Consider the following 13,540-nt stretch of genomic DNA (forward strand, 5'->3'; position numbering starts at 1 on the left):
CATCAGGACTGCCAGGTCCTTTTCTGCAAAGATACTTCCCTGCAGGTAATTTGTTCCTCCCAGCTCTTTATCACACTAGTGGAGAAATAGTATGAAGATCACTTGAACCTTATTTTTGAGGCATAAACCACACATACAGGATTTTAAGTCAAAATTGTTTAGCCTCTACACACACAACAACTGACATACTCAATTATTCCCATACCAAACCTAGTGTCTCTATGGCAGTATTCCAGTTACAAAGGTACTACACAGGTGAAGGCACACCTGGAAGAGGAAGGAATAATGCATTACCAGAAACTGAGAGAAGTAAAACTGTTGTAGCACAGAGTTCAGCATCATCTGTAAAATCAGTATAGGAGAACGCTAAGCTGACCCAGCTTTTGTCAAGCTCTATCTGGCTACCCTTGCCCAAGCTAACTTTATTCCTAACTTATTTACATGTGCCTACACAAGCTCTAATCATAAGTTTGATGCATGACAAACAAGTTCTAAAGTAACTGCCACTAAATTGTCTAAACATCAAGCGAGTGCTATGAAGAAAGCAGCAAATCCCTAATAGGATGTTTTAGTCTTTCTGTCTCTCAGGAACTCAAGAGTGCATGTGTTTATATAATCAATATGTTTTTAATGAGAAAGTCTTTATCAAAGAGGCGTATCCTGCATTTCAGCAAATGCAGTGGGTGTGGATCCAATCCCATTTCTTCTGGCAAAGGGTTTTGGCATCCAAAACTAAGTAGTGCCTGGTGCTTGACAGTCTATACCTAAGTGACTTAATTTGCCTTTTAGAAAGTAGTTATCCAGGGTTTAAACAGAAGAAACAGCCCCTGTCTGTTAATGAAGATGCAGAGTGGCTTCTGCTTAAAATTAATGGCTGCCAATGCACTGGAGTGTGATAAATGTGCCCTCAGCAACCACTGTGATTAAACCATAGCACTCCTGCCTGGTGGTGTAGTCATTCAAGGGACAGGCCACTTCAATGCCACTTACTGTCTGGGAAATAATGCCTTTGTTCTTCCACAGGTGGCATTACTATGGCAGAAATAATGTCTTTTCCAACCTGCCAAATGCACACCACAACATACTGATCATTAGGTCTGGGGATTGCTACTTGTGCCAGACTGCCAAGTGAGAAGCTTTGTATGTCATGGATTTGCTGTTCAGTAGGTGAAAGAAATGAAATGTGAACTACTCACCAATCACATAGTCTCCAAACCCTATAGTGCTGAGGGTAATGAAGGAATAGTAGAAGCCTTCTTCGTAAGACCAGCCTTCTTTGTCAGAGAATAACAAGGGAGGTAGCAGGAGGAACAATAACAAGCCAGTTACCAGTGCACAGGTCTTCATCAGGAAGGAAGCTTTATTCTAGTCAAACAGGAAGGGAAAAAAAAAAAAAAAAAAGATTGTCACAAGAAGTGCAGCAAGGAAAGTCCAGCTTTGTTTTCCAGCTGGAGCAAGCTCCACAAAAGCATACAAATATTCATTGAATTCCACTATAACAAATGACATGCCTGTCCCACATGTGAGCTGGTTTCAGCTGGGATGGTTATTTTCTTCACAGTAGTTAGTAGGAGATAGTGTTTTAAATTTATGTTGAAAACAGTGTTTGTAATACAGAATGTTCTTATTATTGCTGAGTAATGCCTGCACAGTGTGTGAAGGCCTTCTCTGCACCCCTCCAGTGAGTAGCCTGGGGGTACACAGGAATTTGGGAGGTGACACAATCAGGACAGCTGAGCCCAAGTGATCAAAGGGATATTCCATACCATATGGCATCATGCTCAGCATATAGAGCTGGGGAAAGAAGGAAGCAGGGAATGTTCAGAGTGATGCAGTTTTTCTTCCCATGTAAGTGTTATGCATGATGGAGTCCTTTCCTGGGAATGACTGAACACCTAACTACTGATGGAAAGTGGTGAACAAATTCTTTTTTTTTTTGCTTTGCTTGCGTGCACAACTTTTGCTTTACTTATTAAACTGTCTTTACCTCAACCCATGAATTTTTTGCTATCTGGATTCTCTTCTCCATTCCACAGGGAAGGGGTGAGTAACTGCATGGTGCTTAGATGCTAGCTGAGGTTAAACACTGACACCAAGCCAACACAAATTTGGCATCGCCTTCATAAGTCCTAAATTCATGCCAGTTTAAAGCCCGTTCCACAAATGTTCCCATATAACTTACACATGCAATTCTAACTAAAACTGATAATAAACAGACTAGATAGTCTAGGACTGTGCATTGCTCACATGCTGTATCGCTTCTGTTGATGTAGGGCAAGTCATTCATCACAGAATTTCCCTCAATTAATAAACAACTTTATCTGACACCTCATAGGGCTGTGTCATAGACTAAATTTATTTGCTTCCAGTCATTCCTGAGTATTATTACCTTTTTGGTCAAATAGTCAGCCAGGCTGTCCTTGTTAGTCATAGGATCTCAAATACGAGACAATGACCCCTGTATTTTTTTTCTTTGAGCTATGCCTGCTCATACTGCTTACCTGCCAGTGAAACACGTCCTCTAGGCGACGGGCACAATGCTGAACCCCAAGCAGCATCAGGTGCCCAATTTCGTTCAGGAGTACAAGGTTCAAGGGGATCCCAAAAAGTGCAAACACGATGCAGAAGATTCGACCAACTGCAGTGCTGGGGCTCAGGTTTCCATAGCCTAGACAAGGGAGGAATGAAGCATTAAATCTAAAATAGTCTCTACTTACCCCCTTCCCCCTGGAGGGGTGAACATCCATCATCTACAGAAGTTAGGTGAGAAGGTCACTGCTCCAAAAAGACCTTTTTTATAAATAACTGTAAGTAACATCCATTGTTTATCATATCCTATTGTGGGCTGGAAAATAACATTTCTTTCCCTGCCAATTTTGCTTAGTTCCTTTTCCATTTACCAGTCAATTTCCTCTCCCCTACCCACTGCCCTGGCTGCGATCTGATGTAAATGCAAACCTTCCATTTAGTTCAATTTTTGTAAGCATTGTTGGCCTGGGCTTTACCAGCACATGATCCTGCATCGCTGTCAGATGGTCTCTGAATCACAACAATAGTGTTTTAATTATAACAACCACCCTTTTCTACCTTTGTCCCACAGGACTGGTGAACTTAACCCTGCCTCTGCTTAAAATCTTTTGCACCACAATTACCAAATAACACCTTAAATTGTCCAAATTATTGTCTAGAGTCAATATATCCAGAGAAATTATATTTAATCTGTGTAAAATACTTCAGTTTCCAACCTAAAATAAAACGCTTTAAATTTTTCCTCTTTCTTCTTGTCATAGGAAGTGATCTAATAAAAGATCCTGCCTTGCAATCACAGCCTTGCTTGTATCCTCAGATTGTTCGGGCTTCAAGATCACTTGTTTTCATTCCCCACACGTTCTTTTTAAAATGGTCTATAAATTTGCAGAATTGCATTTGTAATTTCTACTGTTTTGTGCTACAAGACAGTCAGATTTAACTAGGGTATATTTCACATTATGCTTTCAAAGACACAACAACTAGCACACCACAAACATTTCAACAGTGCCTTAGCCAGTCAGAGACCTATGGCCTTGACTACATTCCAAAATCACCTCTGCTCATTACAGATTGATGTCTAGAGAGGAGATTATCTTTTTACCACAAATAATGTTATCCCATCCCAGCGCCACCAACCATCGGCACAGCAAGCACAGAGGCACTCCCTCCACTGCCGCCTTGCTACCCTGCTTTTGAGTGCTGTAGTCTCAGGGCAAGTGAGCAGTGCCCAGCAAGGAGAGGCCCCAGGGCTGGGCTCTGTATCCCAGATAAGTGAGAGTGCAAACATCTGTGGTTAACTCAAGAGTCCCATTTCTTCACTAAACTCTGTCACACGCCAGATGCAATAAGCCACTGACTGACAATGTAGAAATGTATACACCTATGGGATGGAGATATCTACACATGCAAAAAAATCTCCAACCATGGACAATTCTGCAGTTAGTTGTGCACATCTGCCAGCAAACTACACCCAGAAAATGGTCTTTGGGCAAACTATTCCTAAGTATGCACCCCACAAATCCCAAATTTTGTTACATGGAGGACATGCCCTTCAATAATTATAGGCACACAATACACCTCAATTGGAGCCCCAGAAGCCTGTCCCTGGGAAGGGGGAGAGCAAACCCCAGAAAGAATAGGATGCTGTTATGCAACTAGATGTTTTGAAATATAGTCAAAAAGGGGCTAAATTAAGAATTCATGTCAGTGCTACTTCTTCTTTTTTTGTGAGCAGCTTTGCAATGCTAATGCACTTTTCCCAGTGACTGCTAATTTCTGCCATCTTTCACCATTTCTATACTACCAAGTGTGGTAGATGAGACATGTAAGCAAATACATCTGGTAGATGACCCCTTCTAAGCGAATTATAGAAAGATGTGTCTGGTGTGATGCATTTCACACTGGCTGTGACATTTCAGTGGAGTAGTTCAAATTTTTTGCTTATTGAATTAGGGTGTTTTGTGGCCTGACATGGCCCAGGAGAAAGTGCTGGGGGAGTGTAGGGCTGGAGGCTGAAGATGAGTCACATACATTTATGGCCAGTTATTCCCAAGGTGGTTTTCCCCCAACCCTTTCCCTTTTTTTTTTTCCCTTCTCTATCAAGTTTTAAAAGACTGTGTAATGTCTTGGGCAATTCTTTTAATCACAGGTTTCTAAGTTTCTCTGCAGAAAATCATAAAACAGGCCCGTGTTCTCTGGTCACTGTGTGAAGCACAGCAGCATTCAGAATTGTGGGGGTGCCACATAGTGCTGGATGGCAGAGCACCTAAACTTAACTTGTATGTTGCAATTAATTTAGAATGGCAAATTGAATGATGTAAGAAGGTCTAAAGTACACAGTAAACCTGGCCCTCTAAACACCAGACATGCTTTGTATTCTATTTCCCTTGGATTGAGCAGCTTGAGACAATTTTCTGAAGTCTTGGTACACAGTTGCTGTACACATGCCAAAAAAACCATGTCCCACCAGCTTTTATACAGGATACAAAGTATAATCAAATAGGAGATTTTAGATTATGCAAAATACCCATAAATTTACTCCTGTCTGGTTATTACATCCACTTGTCATTGCATTAGACAAAGGAATGCCAACCTAAATGTATATAAACCTCAATTGTTAAAAAACTCAAGCAGGAATAGGAAAATATGATTTACCCACTTCAGTATTAGTTGGTGTCTTAAATCATCATGAACTAGATACTAGAAGATCTGAACCAGATTCAGAAATTATAACTATACTGCCAGTTGTGTCACGTCCCTCATGACCATGCTGCTGGGATGTCACCTGGTACATGTCTGAACAAAGAGACACTGAGAAATGACTGCAGAGACATCAAAGTGTTTTTCCACTGAAGCAGCTGGATTAAGTGCATGTATAGCTCCTCTTGTTTTGAAATATGGTGTAATGTAAGTTAAGTTTCTTTGGAGGAAACAAAAGAGTGTTTTATTTCTAAATGTTCATAACCATGTGCTTTAACTCATGCGCTTCTGTTACACGTATTAAGTAATTCAGGATTTTTTTCTGCTTTTCCATTACATTCCTGCCCATAGGGAATTCACAAGCTCTGTAGACTTCTTAAGAAGATAAGACTTATTAGTAAAAGATATTTTCATTCACAAGACAGTACTTGCAATGCCCTCAGTTAACTGAGGCAGCTGCAACTTCCTGCTACCCACAATGAAAGGATTGTTCTCACTGTCCAGATATAAGAGAATTTTCATCAAAAAGTGCTTAGAACAGAAAGTATCCATCATAGGCTGAAAAACATTTGAAAATTTACCAAAAAATTTCACATGCAGAAAAATCCAGGGTTAGCATAAAACCAAATCTACCCAAAAATGTGTTTGAGTGCTAAAACCATTGATAAAGCTACTGGCTAGAGAAGCAACACTTCTTGTTTTATTAAATATTTTCTCCTACCTCAAAGTATACAAGCCATCACTTCCTACAGACACTGGGATTAGACATGGGTCTAATCCAAAATTTACAGATTCTTCTTGTTGAAAATATTTTGCTTTGAATAACCAAGCATTAATCTAAGCCTGAGGGCCAGGTATCCACTGTGTAATTCACTGAGGGGTGTCAGTGCCAGAATTATTTTATTTTGCATTATACATTTAAATTCTCATGAAAACTTCTCTCCTTGGTAATTGGGGTGATGTTCAGTGAGCCACATTCTTAGTTTCCCAGGTACTGGAGGAAATTAAATCCTTAAGCCATCCAGCTCCTCCCACCACTAGCTCCTCCTCTAACACATTTCAGGAAATTTAAAATTTCTTTCCCTTGTGGTCTTTACAAGTGATCTGGATGTTTAAATCCACCAGAAATGAAAGGCTTTCTCTATTGAATATTCAAATGTTTCATTAAAAAAAAAATCACTTTAGATGGAAAAGACATCTTTGTGTAATTCAAAGTGGAAAAACACATACTTGATCGCTCACACAGCCTTATGGTAATGTTTGTCTGGTTCCTTAAAATGGGAACATGGCCCCAGCTTAGCTGGAAGGTGAGCCTAACTGTGGAGTTGTGTTTGCACTGTATATCCCCTCATAATGGCTTGTCCCTCCATATCCCCTCTTTGTATCCCTTTGGTTCATCCCAGCTTTCCCATCAGTACCTGTATGTCCATCAAACCCCAACCCATCCCCCTGTCTCCTCCCAGGTGATGTGTCCCATCACTTGGTGACCCTTCCCCTTTGTCCAGATCCTTCTCCCAGGGTCACCAGGTAACTGGACCCTGTCTGGGACTCCTCCCCGACCCCCTCCTCAGTGGTCACTCTGAGGCCTTGCCCCCAGAGAGCCGCTCCCATGTCCTTCCCAGTTGGCTGTTCGGTTTTCCCCACCCCCCTATATCTGGCTGCTCTGGGCAGGGATACTCCCTCTTGCTCTGGATGCCCTTCAGGTTCAGATGTACTCTGGGATCTCTTCCCAGGGCCTCATTAAACTTTGGAATTAATCTAGAGGAGGAGTGCCTCTTTCCTTTGCTTGTGGGACCAGCTCATCTTTGGACTCACGAGGGAGCTTCTCCAAGTCCCCCGGGATCCAACGAGAAGCTCCTTTCCTCTGTCCATCTCGCCCCACTGCCCAGCTGGCCGGGCTCCACAGGGGACTTATCCCCGTGGATTTGAGGGTGAGACACAGCACCTAGCAAAGCACTCATTAGCCTGCTCTGACCTCATAGCTGACTGCTTTAAGCAGACAATTGTACTGGAGATCTCCTGAGGTATCAGGAAGCCTGAATTATCTTATGATCTTACAAGCATTAGGATTTTCAGAGGTCATTTGGTACCACCTACATTCATGGGAAGATCAACAAGTCAGGGGTTCCTATCCTCCCTCCTGCTTTGAATGTCTCCTTAACTATAGAAAACATATTAGCAGGCTTCTCAACCTTCTTGTGAGATTTCATATTGTATCCACCAAGTCTGCACTAAGTTCAAGAACACTTATCAGCTGGACACAGCTGAGGACATCCGGCATGGGAAGTCAGTTATTCCAAATTCATCCATCCAGGGAGGATGCTACAGGATGGAGCCTGTACATGTAGGACAGAAACAGGACACAGTCCTCAAGCAGCCACACTGCTTGATTTGGCTTCACAGTTTTATGGTTAGAACAAGTAAAAAATTTGAAGAATTTGATTTTAAAGCTAGTGGTGGCAGAATCTCAGGAACTGTATTTTATATGGGGAAGCTCATTGGGACCCGGGCAGTTGAATCAGGGAAGTTATTAACAGTTTTAGCCCTATGAAATTCCAGATGAGAGTAAAATTTGGTTGCACACTCCTTCAGTGAGTGAAAAAAATGATTCAGATGAGTACTGCAGTCTTTGACTCATGCTGTGCATACACTGAAAGCTGTATAGTGGGCTTAGGCTCAGCTGAGTGAGACAGCATGCAGTCAGGAAGGCAGACTGCATTTCCACTACTCAGGAGATAGCTCAGAGGATGCTGCTGTGAGTGGCTGTCCCCAAACCCATCAGTGACCTCCCATGGACCACAGCGCTACATCCTACTTGGGCAAGCTTATAGAGAAGCTCTGCCAGCTGTCACTGGGCAGGGAAAAGATCAACACATCAACAGTGACAGCTTTTCAGCAGAGATCTCCCCTACACAAAGGGTTCCTGAGGTTCACAGAGGATTCAAATATGAAAGTGGTCCCAAGCTGTTATTCTGTATATTAACCACTTTGAGACATCAAGTTAGTTTAATTGAATTCCCCAATGGAGTGTCAGCCAGCAATGGGCAGGAACCTGACCATTTTTCAGGAGCTCCACCAGATACTGGGCAGTGTCTGCAGAGGGCCAGAGTCTTCACAAACCTCTTGCTGCCCAAAACTTTACCCTACCAGAATTTCATAGCCCTGAACTTGCTACTGTTTTATTCCCTGCACTGGAATCCTCTGGAGCAACTACTAAACGTCTGTAACAGTGTGGTTAATACTATCATCACTGAATAGCCTGATCCATGCCTCTGTTGTTATCTCCCAGTCCTCTGGGGTATTGTTTTTAGGAGCTATGTACTGTGCTAACCAGAGAAGGAAAGAACAGGAAGAAGGTATTTCCCTTCTTTTCTTCACGGTGAGATGGTTTACTTGCCCCATTTTATATTTAAAAAAGGGCCCTTGAAATTCACACAACTGAATTCTGGTGGCATCAGAAAATGACAATACAGCACTAGACAATGGCATCTATCCACCCAATATTAGGTGGGACATTCAGGCTAGAGAGGACAATACTCCTTACTCCTACTCTTAGGCTTGCACTGACAAGTCAGCCTCATCACTGACTAAAGGAAGAGCCTTTCCCTAGCACCTTCTCTGAAATTATACCACTCTGTGGTCATTTGATTTTAGGAATTTTGATCTTGTGCCCACCCTGAACTTGATTTGACCTGTGTCCTGTTAGTCCAAACTAAGCAGGAGGAGAGTCAACACAGAAAAGAGAAACTTTGTGTCAACAAGGGCTAAGGAAGTCTGAGAGATAAAACCAGCAGCAAGTTAGCTTTTCTTTCTTTAATCATGTTTAGTACTACAGCTCCACAGGAACTCTGAGGATGACCCTTCAAGGCATTGAGAAGGGGTTCTTATGGAAAAATCTGCAGAAAATGAGATAACATAAAATCTGGCATGATATGATGATTGATATGACATGACATGACATGATATATGTCAAGGACAGCAACAAGGAAAGCAGAGAAGAGTAACAGTGGGGAGAAAGAATCAGCAGGTGGCCAGGGCTGTCCATCCCAAAGTTATAAATGCAGTTCCATTCAAATTATGAGATGCGCCAAAAACTACATAGGCTTTGGGGCACTTCTTTACACAAGAGATTTTAGTTTATACATATCTGCTCTTCAAACAGTTGCAATCAAGGCACTAACTAACCTGAGGTACAGCCTGCACATTAGAACTCACTTTGTTTTTAAGCAAAGTTCATATGCTGCTTCATCACTAGTAATGAAATCACTAGTAGTGAAAATAGATGAGGCTCTCATTTAAATGGAAGAAAGATATAGTGCAGAAGATACTGCAACAGGAGACAGGAGGATTTAAACTTTGTCAGTGGGGAAAGAAGCTAATGCCCCTCAGTTGGTGTTAATGGGGAAAGAAGTTAACATCCCCTCCTGTATCCCAGTGAGAAAGTGTTCTGGTAAGGACTTGAGAAATGGACCTAACCTTCTGAGGGGGGTTAAAGTACCTAAAGTAGAATACAGGAGCTGGCAGAACAGAAAGAGCATCTCAAAGGAAAGTGATAAAGGTAAAAGTGATAGTGGTTTTAGCTGTGCTGTTTGAGAAGACTAAGGACAAGAGTCACAAAGATGTTATTTTGCATAAGAGGCCAGCAAGGCATGAATGGCATTAATTGCAAAGAAAAAATGTGGAAGAGACAAACAGGCCAAAGGCCTTGCAGCAGCTGGAACAAATGGAATAGAGGCCATCCATATTCTTCAAAATATTTATATAGTACCTCTAAATTCCTGAGACTCACTCTTCTGCATTATCATCTTAACTTTACCTTTCCTAAACTCATTTCCTAGAATGCCTTGGGTTTTAAGTCCTATAGGGTAATCTTGTGCTTTCATTGGCTCCATAATCACAGCCTGAGATAAACCCTTCCTTGTCATGTAAGAACACTAAAACCTTTACAGATCCTCCAGAAGCCTTCTCAATTGTCATTTATCTCATTGCCATACCTTATAAATGAAGTTTCTTATTGTGACTCACCACTTTGAACTTCATTGAGTTCTTTGGAAAGGAGTTTGTCTCTTTACTTGACATCATCAATTATCCTTCCCAGTCACACTGTGGTATCCTCAATGAGGTTGAACCCCTCAACTATCTCAAGAATTTGCATAAAGAGAGATTATGATAACAGACTCAGGGTGAGGCTCTGTGAAATAATTTGTAGTTTTCTATTCTACAACATATTGTTATCAACAGTGTTATTACACTAATCTATATGCAACTAACAATTTCACTTGAAAAAAGCAGAATGAAGGGACCAATCATCTGAAGTTTTCTGCATACAAGTGGCTTGTATGGCATTCTCAAATCCGCAATGTAAAATCATTAACAAGTGTCAAGAATCGTAGCACCAGCTTTAAAATCATGATATAAAGAGCTGTAAGATTTGGTTCTTTTCAATTGCCTCTGCTATCAACTCAGCTGTGTCATGCTCTGTCCTGTCCTCCACTCCTATAGCCATCAGGGCAAGGAATTAGATTTAAAAAAGAGGGGAGTGGGGGCAGGGAGTAGTTTAGCAGCTACTCAGTATAGAAGAGCAGAAATGCTTAGTTTAGGTCTCTGCCAACATCCCCTCATATTTTAACATAATAAATTTGATTCTTCCTGAATATCATTAACTTAATTTTGCCATGGTGAAGCAGTCACTCTGATGGTTTAGAAATTTACCAGGATTCACTCACTACTGAGGCATGCAAAGCAGCTCTGAGCAGATGCTGCTTTGTATCAAAGGTGGAAGGAACTGACCAGGCTCTCCTGGAAACTCACAGCCTGTGTAACCCTGTCTAATGAGCCTCCACTGCCATCATCTGGTGCAACCCTTGTCTGGCAGTGCAACACACTGAAAGTGTGCTCCCAACCACAACAATGCATGTGCAAAAGAGCAGGGCAGAAAGACATACTGAGTCACAGGAAGATGACACACTACCACCCACTCGCCTCCACCTCCACAGAAAACACACAAGCCTTCTCTTTCTTTAAGCTCCTGCTTGAGGGCTTAGTGTTCTGGAGCCAGTGTATCTTCAAAAAGAATCAGAAATCAAAAGAAGGTTCCATTTGGTTACAAAAAGAAAAATCTTGATTTAAAAATATACTTAAAATTGAAAAAAGCTGACAAATCAAGAAACGCGTGAGGGATTTTTGATATTCAACAATCATCTCTCCACATACTCTCCCCTCCATGTTTTTTTTAATACTGGGTCACACCATAAGAAAAAGACACCAAGGCAAGTTATTTATGGTCTTGGGGACAGGGACGCGAACTGACAATAATTAACAGCATCTGCCTTATCTAGCTCTGTACCCAGTACATTTTATTTTTTCCACTTTCCCTCCCTCTACCTATTTCCATAATTTATTTGTGGCTTTGCATTAACCATTTGCTGAAACCTGAGTCAACTGAATTGTGATGTTTTTCCAGCTATTTAACTTCCGCTTGAACAAGCAGGTCCTCATCTAATACAGGTAGTAATAAGGAGGAATAATTCATAAACACAGTCTGTGAAGACACAGTAGCCAGTATTAAAAATTTTCCAAAATCATTCCTGTCCTTGTGATTGGAAAAGCCTATTTCAATGCACAGTTCACCTCAGACCTCTCAGAGTGCACAAGACTTGGGAAAGTCCAGACAGCACAGCACCCTGAAGTGCAGGCCCCAGAAGCCATGTAACTTAGCAGGAATATGTCCTGAGCTAATTACCCCTGTGTCTGATCAGTTAGAGATCATTACTGCACTGGCACTGACAAAGCACTCCTAGGGCTGAATTCATGGGTGCTTCCCTACTGCAAGCTCTAGGGAACCACACAGTGCTGGAGCAGCATCTGAGTACAGGCCCTCATTCCCACTCTCTTCCCACCTATGAGGTGACCCTGTAAGCAGGGAACTCTTACCAATGGTTGTTATTGCAGATATGGAGAAGAAGAAAGACCCGCTGTAATCCCACCTGCCCAGGCTAGTGGTATTTCCCTGGAGTGTTATGCCACTCTTGTAGGCTTGGATGATACCCTGCAAAGAGACAATAACATGAGATCTCACAAACCCCTTTAAGGCAAGTTCATGTGACTGGCATTTCCACTTCTGACTGGTAAAATCCCAAATTACAACCACTTCTGATTCTGTTGTTTCCCTTTTAGTAGAGGAGCTCTTGTGCCTTAGAGACCAAAGGGCTGCAAGGTCAGAAAAGCTGAAAGTTTCTAAGAAAAGGCCATCTATAGCAATACAATAAAGTTGCACATGCACATGGTAGAATATACACATAAATGTGGAAGAGATTGGAGGGTAAGATCTAACTAGAGAAGGCCTAGACAGACAGTAATTAAGACTGCCTTATGACATATTCATTAGGAAAATGAAATGCTTCCAGATGGGATATTTCAATGGCAGAAGTCCCAGAGCAGCAAATATACATGCATATATAAATGATACAGATCCCTTGCAGGGAAGATCCTTGGACTGGGGAGGAATGTATCTGGTGTGTTATAGGAGACTGACACTACTCAGTTTGGTCAATATGTCCCCACACTGGGACTACAAATGTGAATGAACATATCAGATTAGCATTATGCCAAATTATGTTCAATCCTCCCGGGAAAGATTTAGACATCACTAGCTGAAGTGTGCAGACTTATGCCAAAATAAGATATCAGATGTCTTAACAGTGCCCACATCTGACTACACATTCTCATGCCAACAAAATTAATTGTGTCTAAAACAACATTATTCACAGCATGGACACAAAACATTTCACACTTCACTTGACAGTTTATTATCTTTAAATGCAAAATGTAACCAAGAAGACATAAAATTAATCATCTCTGAAAAAGACATGCAAATTCTCAATAATACTATCCCCATCCTAACAAAAAAGACTACTGATAAAATTTTCACCACTGATAATAAAAGGAATCACACTCAGACTTTGATCAGTTTTTGGTTTTGCAAAGGAGTTGTAGTTTATACATCCACCAAACAAACTGGCATGTCAAGCCTGCAAAGCGAGGAAGCTTTGTCCCATTTTACTGATGTAATGTGCTCTACATAATTTATATTATTTATATAATATTATACAAGGCTGTGAATTAAAATTGTTTCCAAGGTCCCAAGCAGCAGTTTAACTACAAGGATCATTATCTCTTTCTCTAGAGCTACTAATTATCATACTAAGAACAAGGAGCAGCTCAGAGATCAACACATTTTTCTAAGCAATAAACACTTTTGATAATGCATTCTCAGAAATATCTTGATTTACTCATAACTGAAGGCAACTTA

General features: G+C 41.3%; 1 protein-coding gene across 3 annotated transcripts in view; it reads right to left on the bottom strand.

The window, feature by feature from the left end:
• Positions 1 to 13,540, bottom strand: part of KCNK17 (potassium two pore domain channel subfamily K member 17) — a 32,887-nt gene that overhangs the window by 8,718 nt on the left and 10,629 nt on the right. For all 3 annotated transcript variants that reach the window (XM_085575620.1, XM_085575619.1, XM_031504525.3), the window contains 3 exons: positions 12,163 to 12,277; positions 2,502 to 2,668; positions 1,197 to 1,365 (listed from right to left, as the gene is read on the bottom strand). In XM_085575620.1, coding sequence (XP_085431746.1) covers positions 1,197 to 1,365; positions 2,502 to 2,668; positions 12,163 to 12,277 — 451 coding nt within the window. The remainder of the gene's footprint in view (positions 1 to 1,196; positions 1,366 to 2,501; positions 2,669 to 12,162; positions 12,278 to 13,540) is intronic.

The sequence above is a fragment of the Lonchura striata genome, chromosome 3 (assembly GCF_050655825.1).
Source record: "Lonchura striata isolate lonStrDom1 chromosome 3, ASM5065582v1, whole genome shotgun sequence".
NCBI classification, from domain to species: domain Eukaryota; kingdom Metazoa; phylum Chordata; class Aves; order Passeriformes; family Estrildidae; genus Lonchura; species Lonchura striata.